Genomic DNA, 12,978 nt, shown 5'->3' with positions numbered 1-12,978 from the left:
CATTTGCTCGCAGTGACTCAAGTTGAGTCCAGTCATTTACCCATAGGGACTCGAGTCGAGTTGAGTCACCAAAAATTGTGATGAGTCATTGACTTGAGTCATTACAACTCTGGGCCATGGACACACATGCATTTAAGGATACATTTAATAACAAACATTATTATTTGCAACAGCATCTGGAGAGTGGTGCAGTTTACATGGTTTACAGTTGGTATGCTTAACGGTCTATGGCCTTGCTTTCAAATTACATGTGCTCTCGGAAAATAAACATCAGAATTATGTTTTATCTGGGTCATTTGGGGTAAAAAACAGTCACGAGTCATTAGGCATCAAGTCTGAGTCGTGACGGTTGATTTCTAGGATTTCATAGGGTCGCATCATGGAGCTATAACTTTTTATAGCTCCATTGTCACATGGAACCTTGTGTACTTGTACCCTTATGATCACTTCATAAGGACAAAAAAATGTTGAACAATTAATATGTACCGGGGTACGTGTATTTAGGACTGCCTCCATCTCCTTTTCTGTCATTCAAAAGGGGGCAATGTTGAACTTAAATGACTAAATGAGACAGTACATGAACACTTTGAGGAAACTATCGGTAGCTGGCTGACTCCTGATGACGGAAACTATGCACGTACATTTTGAATTCAGCCCATTATTACCAGCCACGCTCTTGAGCTACTGGCTAATAACGGTAACAACACGTTCTTTTACATTAGCCTTATTTTTCTCCATTAACCTTTTCAACATTCATTCACGCAGATCACGGGTGGGGTAATTTAGGTCAGTTAATATTGCCAAGCCCTCCTCACATAGCATCAACTGTTCTTAGACTGTGCACGGCAATGATTTCCTTGGAGAAATCATACCTGATACCATAGCCATCACGCATGGCTCATCACGCGGTGTCATGACAAGCGTCCCTGTGGATTTATGGCCCAATCAAAATCCTGCCATAAATCTACCCAGAGAATGATTTGTTCGTGGTTGGTGGTTTAAAAGTCATGTTCCAAGCTACGGCCTTTCCAATTCCATCAGGACGGAAATGAATGTTCTGAGAAATTTGATTCATGAGCAGAATCAGCTTACTGTACGTGCTATGCTTAAACGCCGATTAGATACAATGTATTTGAAGGACAAACACCCAAACACAGAGAGAAGAAATAAATCAACACAGAAAACGACCAACAACCTGCTTGGTGAACAGAATGCATGTAAGTATAGTCAGTGGATCGGACTTGCCAGCCAATTTACAAGTGCACAGAACACCTGTTGATCAGACCAGATTTCACATACAATGTAGCATTGACCAGCCATTACTCTTTTACATTTAACTCAAAATTGCAGGCTTTAGTTAATCTTGACATACAATGTACATGTAATATTTTTAACTCAAAATTGCAGGCTTTAGTTAAGATGTATACATGTACATATAACATTTTTAAGGAAGTTGTTGATTTACTTGTAACGCAAAAATCAAGTCTTTTAAACAATTGCAAAGCACATCCACACAGTCCATGTGCATGTAAGCCCATATTAAACATGTTTAATGTATAGCATATAAGTATTCTGCCACGTAAGTGTAATTCTCAAGCACATGAAGTACATGTACTTGTACCATTTTTTCAGTACTCCTACAAATACTCAGACTTCAATGTCAAAGTGCTCCAAAGCCAATTACAACTTGATCGGTGAGTCACTCCATTTTCAGTCATGACTGTAGGAAATAAAGTACTACAGGTATTTATTTCCTCAAACTACATGTAAAAGAGCATGTGCTGAATCAAATCTACATTCTTTCCAAAGTTGGTACCATGTAATGTACATTGCAGACGTGTCAAATTATCTATTTTTTATTTATTTATTTATGGTAATGGTAATGAAACCAAAGATTCCTCAATTGTGCTCTAGGCACTGAGCTCGAAAGCCTGAAGAAACCTATAGAGAGAAGACAATGAGGAGAAATTACAGTTTTAGAGGTGGGAGGAAAATCCCAGATGAATACTCTGGAGAAAACCAACGGAATCAGCTGGGGACTGAAAACCCAATCCACATGTGGTCCGGGACAGGAATCGAACCCGGGCCACAGAGGTGGAAGGAGAGGACTGTAACCACTGCAGCACCATACTGACTGCCATTAACATTAACTGCAATGGAGTGTTTGAACAGACTGTTTGACACTCAGGCATGCGTGATGTACAGTGTAGTCTGGTGAAGATGCTACAAGTTTGTACACATTCAGATGACATATTTGTCTTCTACCAGTACTTGCTAAACAGTGTGTGTATGCATTGCGGTGTCCCACAATATACAATGTACGTGGATCTCTCATAGAGTAGTCACAATTAGCACCAGTATATGTACAGTTAGACATTCAGCATGAAGTCCACGGTAACTGCTGGTCTGGTGAACTACCAGGAAAAATATTAGTGACCCAGTCGACCCGGCCGCTGCCCAGCCGGTTGGTGTCGCGCGCGCGCCCAGGTAAAAATTCCAGTTGAAACCAATTTACATGTAACTGGATTCAACTGGTTTCAACTGGTGCCAGTTCAACTGGGGAATGGTGACTGGTTTTGACTGGTTTTGAACTGGTATTAAGTGGCTTTGAAACCAGTTAAACCATTATAAACCAGTTCAAACCAGCCACCAATTTTCAGTTAAAATGGAATTTTCACACAGATGGGGATGGTGCAGCTATAAAAATGAAGTATATACTGGTAATAATGCCTGCATCCTCAACTTTGGCCAAGCCCATGCAAACCCAATCTAAATTCTTTGTCATTCTTACCCCTTCTCTCTCTTGCTCTGCAAGTTGGAGGGAGCATCTGAGCTCAAACAACGTGTCGCTTCCAAAGATGGAACCGATGAAAACACCGTCATTCTTCAGTGCCCGAAGGATCTACAATGCATAGCCAAAAAAGACACAAAACAAACTATGTAAATTGTGCATAGTACTGATCTGATGCACCGTGCCCTCTGGAGACATGCACACAATAGGAAACAAAAGATTTTATACGTCTCCTCAGGGCAATTTCTATAGATAAATACATCTCCACAAGGTTTTCACAAAATTATATGGATTCTACTCAAAAACTATGAATTTCCAAGGTGGGTTGATCTGTCGCAAATGGAAGAGTTTTAGAAAAGGGATATTAAGTCCAAATTTCAGCCAAGGAAATTAATTCTGGTTAAAATAAGAGCATTTTGAAACTACACTTTCAAACTCGAAAACTTTACTACACAAGAACAAAGAAATGTCTCCACAAGGATACAAATTTCAGTATGGGTGCACTCCATACATAGTGTACATATTTTGGGTTGTTTAAAACAAAGAGATTTATTGGAGCGGGCTTTGAACCTGCGACATCCAGATTGCCGTTCCAGCACTCTACCAACTTCATGTAAGCTTGTACATGTACGGTACATACCGTATCCATATGCAGTCCTCATAATGTTGGGGGTTCCCCATTTTGTTAATGTCTTTGTTCGTGGGGGACTAGTCAGAAGACATTAACCCACGTGCCATGAAGCCCAAAGTCACGATGCTACCGGTAGCAACATTTATGCTGCAAAACTGGGAAATGGTAAATGGGGATCACTCGGAGAGGATACAGATTTTCATTACAAATTTTCAAATGAATCACAGAAGGAAACATGACTAGGCGCGTAATAATTTTAAAGTTCAACAAAGAATTTTGGGTTGTGTTAAGATGGTCTTTCAAGACTCTATTTCTATTTTAAAATCTGAGAGCACTTATGGACCGTATGTAAAGAAATTGGTCAACGTGACTTTTTCCCTCGAGGCGTTTTGCAGTCAACTCGCAAAAGAACACTGGTTTAGTCACCACGATCATTGCATGGTGGTGCGATGACTGCATTGAAGAGAAAGTACTGCCTCTATATTTAAAGCTAGATAAGAAATGATGCATATTAAGGATGTACTTGTACATACTGTAAGTTGGGTTTTGAGCTTCACCTGCACAAACAGGCAATTAACAGACATGTATGTTTTTTCACCATTTTACCCTGATTTGATAAGGGAATAAATGTGTGCTCGAGAGGTTTTAATCACTCTGTTTAAGACTGCTTAGAGTCTGGGTGCTGATAATTACCCGAGCCGGAGGCGAGGGTAATTATCAGCACCCAGACTCTAAGCGGTCTTAAACAGAGTGATTAATACCGACCGAGCACACATTTATTCCCATTCATAAATACCTTTTCGGTCAAAAAAATATAATATTTCGGTAAAAAAATCCAGAGTTGTAACGAGTCACTGATTTTTGTGACTCGAGTCGAGTCGAGTCATTTTAAAGAAGTGACTCGAGTCGAGTCGAGTCATTAGGTCAACAAGGTCGAGTCGAGTCGAGTCGAGTCACAGTATGTGGTCGAGTCGAGTCGAGTCGAGTCAAGTATTTAGCTCGAGTCAATTCGAGTCACAAATATTTGAACACTATATAATAAATTACAATAAAAAGCAACAAACACAAGAGAGAAAGAATACAAGGCACCAGTCTATTACAAAAATCCAAAGACATAAAGTATGCTGTATGGTACCCAACCAACAGTTTCCATTGCTAGCACGTCACAGATAAGAAGATGTGAAACTTCGGTCTTATAACTGTTTTGGCTTCGGGTCTAGATTTTGCTGATCGTTGACAACGTCAAAACCTAATTACATTATACAAAACTGTTTCTGATTACTTAAAGGTGGTCCCATCCGTATCCATTTTTTTTTTTTGTGAAATCGGGACATAAATTTAGCCAGCGTTCCACCAAGAGCTTTATAAGAAATCGCCCGAAACCAATGATGAAACCACGGATTGAGAAATGCGTTTTAAGTCTGGTTCCGGGTTTAGCATTACATGCTATAGAACCACAAGGTGGGAGTCCGCGACACGGTGTATGTTTGTTGTATCATTATGGAGGAAGGAAAACAGACGGCCGCTGCATATGAACGTACATAAAACGCGAACATAACGTGACGTGAACAAAAACTGGCAACGCGAACGGCGCGGCGTAAGTCATTGCAATGATATTTTTTGCAAGTAAGTTTTGCTTTTATTTTTGGGACTCGAGTCTTATTAGCCTTCCTCGAGTCAAGTCGAGTCATTCTGATGAGGGACTCGAGTCGAGTCGAGTCATTTGCTCGCAGTGACTCGAGTCGAGTCGAGTCATTTACCTGTCAGGACTCGAGTCGAGTCGAGTCACCAAAAAATGTGACTCGAGTCGGACTCGAGTCGAGTCATTGACTCGAGTCATTACAACTCTGAAAAAATCCCACTTTTGTTCAACAAGTTCACTTCATGCTTTTTGAAACATCCCTCTAGCTAAATAATGGAGTGTTCAGCTGGCGATTAAGATGTAAACAACCCTTTTATGGAGATTGACGCGCGCGTGGCACGCTCTGTGCGATGTCGCGCAGAACGCACCTGGGGCGTTGCGTTTTGAATTTAGAACTATAAAATTCTGACTCACTGGTAGTGTTGCACATGCCTACGTGAGGACCGTGAACGTTCAACCAATAAAGCGGCAAGAGGCACTGGATTTTTAGGAGTCCACATTTTATGTGACACTGGAAAAGTGTTTAAGACCAGCTAGCCATGTCTTTATCATCCGTTTAAGACCGGCCATGTGACGGGCTCTCGACCAATAGGAATGGCTAAACTGTCTGAGGTATTTATGAATAATAAATAAATTAATACCTCTTTCACACAACAAATTCTCTAGATTATCTTGCGGTTGACTGCAAGTTTAAACCAAGCAGTTGTCCTGGGTTTTCCAACCTGGGTAAGAACCAAAGAAATCGGCCATCACCGCACATGAAGGGTTGGTTGATCGGACTGATCATTATCTCAAAACCAAACCCAAGGAAATGTCCAGGTTATGCATGTATGTAAGCAGTGTGTATGTTTGTAAGCAAAATGCAAAAACTACTGCGGTAAGTGCTACGCTGAACTTTTGTTGATTGAGTTGCTGAGACACGTTTATCCTTCAAGTCCCATGAGGTGTTTGTCCACACAAACGTATACAAGCCACTTCATGTATTTAAATTGCATACAGTTGAAAGTGTTGATTTAAGATTTTAATAAAAGTCGCTATGCATTACATTGTATGTCTCAATCATCTTTCTTCGGGACAGACAAAAGCAAATCGTTCAACAGACTGCTAACCCACGGGGAATTGAGCGGGTTACTTTCAGAATGATTGGCTCATGTATGTTTTGCTGTCCCCTGAGCCTGTTTCCATCAAACCATGGAGCTATTCGTGATCAAACACATCTCATACATGTACATCTCAAGTTAGCAAGGCCAAAATGAAGGCTATTCATTTAAAGTCATGTTTAAAACAATCACACATCGCCTCCAGCCACAATCCTCCTGTATCATATTATGTAAATTTCAGCTGCTGAGAAATTGCAAACACTCCTTTCTGAGAAATCATGATGTTTTAACATGCAGTTACAAAACAAAGCCACAGCCAAAAAGTTCGGTCAGATGTATAGCTCCTTGGTTTGTTGAAGTCTGCCAGGTTTGGAAAAATATCAGCAGGCAGCTCTTTGTCTTTTGAACTAACGTTTAAACACATTCTTCCATCAACTTTTGTAAGTTTTACTGCACCTGGGATGTATCAAAGACAAAAATTCAAAAACTACATTTTTCATGTTTTTGTATACTGTACATACACATGTACATTTAAATGTGTATCAAACAGAGTTTGGAAAGAATGTTGTATCCTGACGCCTCTTTATTTTATCGTGTATTATCTCATGAAGGTCAGTCAGTGCAAAAATGTTGAAAAGACATGAATCTGGGACTGAGAAACTTTCCAATTTTGTTAAATAAATGCATGCAACTCTCCATAGACTTTGTACACAACCAAAGAAGTGGTACATTGTAGCGTCTGGATACTACGTTCGTTCCCAGAGTTCCCCCAAAAATAGTAATAATAATAATATGCATGCTCCAAAACTTTTGTTAAGTTAAAAAATTAAAAGCACTTTCACAGGCAACTTCTGAAATTCTTGATTGAGATGGCGGAAAAGGAAATTCCAATCAAATTGCAGACAAATCGTTAGGAGCTGTCATGTTAGTGTTTCATCATAGCCAATTGTGGATGCATTAAGAAATCTTAGCTTCCATCATCGCAAGGTCAATGACACCACAGGGAGCGCATCGATTAGTTCTACCTGGCTTATTCTCTGATTCCCTGGGCAACACGAGAAAAACCAATAACTGCATCAAGAACATCACCGAGTGACAATTAAACCCCAAATGACAATGGCAGCTGCTGATTAAGACCCCTTCATGGTATCAAGCAAGAAATCCAATTGGCGTTTGAAGTGCAAAGCCCTCATCACATTGCGAATCCAAACTCGGAATTGGCAAAGATTGCAGATATCTGTGATTGCAGTTGGTTATGATATAGCTAGCTCAAGGCTGTTTCATCATCCAAGCTTGACATTTGTTTCCAACAATATTTCAGGCCTTTGACACAGTGCCCCTCTTCATCAATATAGTTTTTTTTATTAGGTTTTGAAAATCAACTTTTAGATGTTTTTAAGGCTGTCCATGTGCCAAAATATACAACATAGGCATTTACAAATGTATGTATCTATAGGGTTGTTTTATGCAGAAACTGTCAAATTTTCAGCATGGGGAAGCAGAAATATAGCAAATTGCTTACCTGAAGTTCTCCACACTATACAGTTACCAATTTCATGCAAACTGCAAAATTCTGACACACTTGTAAAACAATCTTAGATATGTTAGAGAAGTAGGCCTACATTTGTACTTGACATTGTTATTTTGGAAATTTATGATACCTGTATAAACTATCAAGACTATGGGTCAAAATTGATTCTTAATATTTTTTTTGTTAACTTTTTGAAATGTATGCCAGCATAAAAATGTAGGTTTTTACAGGTTATACAAATGGTAGGTCATAATACAAATGGTAGGTCATAATAAAAAAATAAAATAGGCTCCAAAGTTGAAATATAGGTTTTTATAGGTTTTAAAGCTTTCACTGTGAGGCCTGCTTTTTTTTTCAAATTTTGAGGTTCCCCTAACCACATTGTCTTGACCATTCAGGCACACCTGTATAATTCTTCAAATGAAGACTTCCACAGTTCCTTTGCCAACAACTTTAATTGCCGTATCCTTCATCGACCAATCAAGCATAACTGACAAAAAACAAAAAAAAATTCTCAGCAAAACTTCAACCTAAGATGAACTTGAAACTTTCAAATCAAGGTGGGCTGGATTGAATATCAAATCAGCATGTCGTACGCAGACCACTTGGCTGGGAGTTTTAGCGTCTTGCGACGACGACGTGGAGTAACAACAGGTAATCAGCAGTTAAACGTGGCACGCGGATGCCCAATCTGTCCCTTGGGACGCCGGAGTGGGATAGATTGGCGCGTAATTCTACACTGAGCTGTTGCACGGTCTGGAAAGACGACCACGCTCCTTCACACTGCCAACCAGCCAATCCCTGGTTGTTTACCGGTTTTCGATTGCCATTTTAAGACATTTTGTCCCCTCGCTTTCATACTTAAAACTGTAACTCCTTGACTGGGCATGCATGCATTTTTCAAGAAACCTTGCAATTATGCAATATCAAATGAAGACTGACCAATGTACCAGGTAATAAAGAGGTTGAATCATGGTAGACAACACTTGCAGGAAAGGATCTGCTTTGCCTCAGCAGGCATATACATGTATATAGCAGATACTGACAGCCGTGATTACGAACGAAACAAATTCAGATGCCCCCTCTTCAAATGTCAACGTACATGTACTACCTAAAGTTATATCCCGTATTGAATATTGTTGTACTTACTCTACAGATTAATATCTTTTGCATATTGTTTGTATATAGGCCTAATGTTTCAATGTGAAGTGTTGGAGTGTATAATTCTTTAGTTATATTTTTTCATCTACGGTACATGTAATCAGTGTTGCCAACTTTGAGTATCAGCCATCAGCTGAGGGTGAGAATTTGGTGAGAGTGCTTGATCTGAACTAATGTGAGCATGAAGCTCTTGACACTCTGTGGTGCGATCTGAGGCGATTTCTGACCACTTTAAAAAAAAATTGAGCAAAAAATCATAATTTGAACATTAAATTTGAGTTTGGAGTCAATTATCTATTTATTTTTATTAGGGTGAAAAATCGTGTGTGGGCGTGAGATCATGAGAATAACCAGAAATGTGTAAATCTCATGCTCAATGCGTGAGAGTTGGCAGGCCTGCATCTTAATCTTCATCCATTTCGTCAGCAAAATATTTATTTGGATACATCACGCCAATATTTTTGTGTGTGTGCTTGTTCTTGTATTTAAAAGGCCTGTGGTACCCCATTGCAAATAAGCCTTGGTTTCATGGGCTATCTATGCCAGCCACCGGTTTTTTTTCCAAATTGTCTGTGCTGTATGCAGTATACTGTAATTGTGCTGTACATACCGGTACTGTTTTTGCTTTCTTACTCCTTACGTACATGTACATGTTGAAATGTTTCTTTGTGTTATTGTTTTCCCTGTCCTTTTTTTATTTTGTGTGAGTGCCAAATAAAACAAACCAAATCACACCATTGATAAGATCTAAAGAGATTGATGATACTAATACCGATTATGATCAAATCATCATCCACAGCTTCTTTGAAGTACGGTACATGTGCACATGTACATGTACATAAAAAACAAAAACTCACTAATGACACAAACATTTTGCATGAAAAACAAGGCACCCAAATTACTACCTGAATGACTCCATAATATTAGGCAAAATACCAGTTTTGGACACAAAAATACACTTATTCCAGCTCCGTGGCACATCATTCAAATGAAAGGTATTGTTGTCCCCTTTAATTGGATAACACATTTTTATTTTTTTGTCAAATTAGGTTTTGCCCTTCACCGACGTATAAACACTGTATACTCAGTGTGTTACCTCCTGAGTGTAAGTTTGAAAAAATCACTTGGGTGGGACTCGAACCCACGACCTCCGGCTTTCTAGTGCAGATGTCTTACCACTCGAACACCGAGCTAACGGGATCAGTTGGCTGGTCGTGGGTTCGAGTCCCACCCGAGTGATTTTTTCCAACTTTCACTCGGGAGGTAACACACTGAGTATACAGTGTTTATAGGTCGGTGAAGGGCAAAACCTAATTTGATTTACATGTACATCACCCCGAAGCAAAAATTCCATCTGAGGAATAACTTTGGGGGGGGGGGGGGCTTAAATGAATGCTTAAAGTTGCATACCTCAGAGTCTTGCAACTTAAAATTTTGATCATTTACATTCAATTCACAACTGCCATGTTCACTTTTAAAAACATCACTGATACCGGAACAATTATTTCTCAGTTGCTTTTGGAATTCCAGTCATTGTGAAAAAAAAAATGGAATTGCGGAGGCTGTGTCCACAGGCACACTCATAATTCAATTGAAGTCAAAGTCTACATCCTCAAAATACAATCAACCTTAATATCAAAGACATGAATAATGGGATCAACGAAAGAACGTGTCTTTTGTGCTATCAGAATCAGATTCAGAAATTAAGTTACCAACAGCGCATCATTTTACTTAGCAATGGAACTTATGAATGGCAGAACAATGCTCATACTTTCAGCACCTATTGATGCAAGGCAGAAGGTTTCGGTGCAGAAAGTACATTTCATTGAAATTGACACTAATGCATTTCCAGTTTTCTAACAGGAAGGAAGATCTGAATTGCATGGAATTCAACGTATGATATTTATTTAAACCCCTCAACATTCATAGGCAATTCTTTTGAATTTCTCCTTCTGTATTAATATACAAAAAAGAACCATTGTAGCAGATTTATTTAAAGAAATTCTTGAATTGCATCTTTAGGTTTTTTGTTTTGTTTGGGTATTGCCTTGTACAGGTATTTTTTCCAAGGCCTTGCTGTTTTTACATGTATGTTGATTCAACTTTCCATAAAACAGTGATGTCAACATTTGATATACGGTACATGTGTGTGCATTTTAAGTTACTTATGTTTGAATTTTCCCTGTAAATAAAACTAATTCTCATCCCATTTTTTTCTTTGCCACATACAATTTCAAACTTGTGTTGTGTAACAAACATACTGTACATACCGGTACATGTGTACAAAACATGCATACATGTACCTGCAACTATAAATGTTATTAAAAAACATCCTAAATTTCAAGTCTTGCACAATATGTACATGTACATATGCAATTGTGTATGTGCATGTGCACATGTACTGGTACATGTACATGTACAATGCCTTCATAACTTCCACTAAATTAACCAATCAATGAGTTTTGTCTTCAATCAAAAAATCCAAGATTACCAGACATATGATGGAAGGGTTTCTTGTATCACGGTCAAATGTTTGTGTGATTGACACAAAGTTGAAGTCTTCATCCAACCACAGTGTGTATTTCTGCAGATTTATCTTTACAGTATTCTTCCAGCCAGATCGGTGGTTCACCCTTTTTTTTTTTCTCCGACTGCCGAACCGACCGCGGCTTAAATACCGGCGTCGAGGGCAGGCGCAGGTTAAATCCCGCCGTAATCGCTCGGGGAAAATACAATCGCGGGGTTCAACATGCGCACGTAAACAGGCCCCAGGCACTCGTCATCATCTATATCAATATAGGAACCTCAATCAATGTTATCCGTTGTCAGAGCTGACCTAGGAGTATGCTTCGGGCAAGCTGCAAATAAAAAAGTTGAAATTGAGATGACGTTCCCTGAATTTTTTTTTTTATTCTGGGAAAAAAGTACAGAAATTTTGAATTAAGTTGTAATCTGAATGGAAAAAGACTTAATTGAAAATGGCGTCATTCTGGCTTTCCAATCGCTTCATTAATTGGGCACAAGTTTAAAAAGGCAGTTTTTCAATTATTTTACAGGATAGCAATATGTTGTACATGCGCATGTTTGTGTTACAGTATGCATGTTATAGAAGACATCATTGTACATTTGTGTATGTTTCAACAAATGTGTACATACGTACTTCAGTATACTCAAATAAAAAAAAGGGGTACCAGTACATGTATATACATGTACATGTATGGCCTGGACGAGTAGTGGATTTTTCTACTCGAGTACTCGCCAAAAAAAAAATGACTCACAAGTAGTCAAGTACTCGCGAGTAGTTAATCAAATTCCCATAAAAGCAGAAAAATGACTACAAGCAAATAGCATGGAAGTCACACCACATTCTTCAACACTGAGTTAAATCCTTACCGTGCACCATTTTTTAGTCATTCAGTTGGGGTTTTTTTTGGGGGGGGGGGGAATGGAATCATACCAGTAGGGAGAGAGAGCTGGAGGGAGTGATTCCCTGTTTGCAGGGGACGTATTAAGCCGCGAACTCGTGAGTACTTGCCTCTAATCGAGCCAGGACGAGTTCTCGAGTAGATGAAAAACCTCGAGTAGTTTTATCTAATCATGAGTAATCGAGTTACTCGCCCAGCGGTAATCTCTTAGGGTGCCTGTTACATAATTCAAGATGCAGACAATGCCTTTCGATATGTACACAAAATGTAATGGAAAGGGTGGACCATCCTCAAATTGAAAAACGAGGGGGATGAAAATGGTTAAAGATAGGAGTTCTTGATTACAATGTACATGTAGATACACAAGTAAACAATTGCTTGCTATTCATAAATACCTCAGACAGTTTAGCTATTCCTATTGGTCGAGAGCCCGTCACGTGGCCGGTATTAAACGGATGATAAAGACATGGCTAGCTGGTCTTAAACACTTTTCCAGTGTCACAATAAAATGTGGACTCCTAAAAATCCAGTGCCTCTTACCGTTTCATTGGTTGAACGTTCACAATCCTCACGTAGGCATGCGCAACACTACAAGCGAGTCAGAATTTTATAGTTCTAAATTCAAACCGCAACGCCCCAGGTGCGTTCTGCGTGACATCGCGCAGAACATGTTACGCGCGCGTCAATCTCCATAAAA

General features: G+C 39.3%; 1 protein-coding gene across 1 annotated transcript in view; it reads right to left on the bottom strand.

Moving 5' to 3' along the window:
* Window positions 1–12,978, bottom strand: part of LOC119740389 (arginine-hydroxylase NDUFAF5, mitochondrial-like) — a 94,917-nt gene that overhangs the window by 48,172 nt on the left and 33,767 nt on the right. Inside the window, exon 8 of the mRNA XM_038215668.1 lies at window positions 2,792–2,902. Within this exon, the coding sequence (XP_038071596.1) occupies window positions 2,792–2,902 (111 nt within the window). The remainder of the gene's footprint in view (window positions 1–2,791; window positions 2,903–12,978) is intronic.

Source organism: Patiria miniata, unplaced genomic scaffold, assembly GCF_015706575.1.
Source record: "Patiria miniata isolate m_02_andy unplaced genomic scaffold, ASM1570657v1 HiC_scaffold_5, whole genome shotgun sequence".
NCBI lineage: Eukaryota > Metazoa > Echinodermata > Asteroidea > Valvatida > Asterinidae > Patiria > Patiria miniata.
This window is presented reverse-complemented; position numbering and strand designations above follow the sequence as displayed.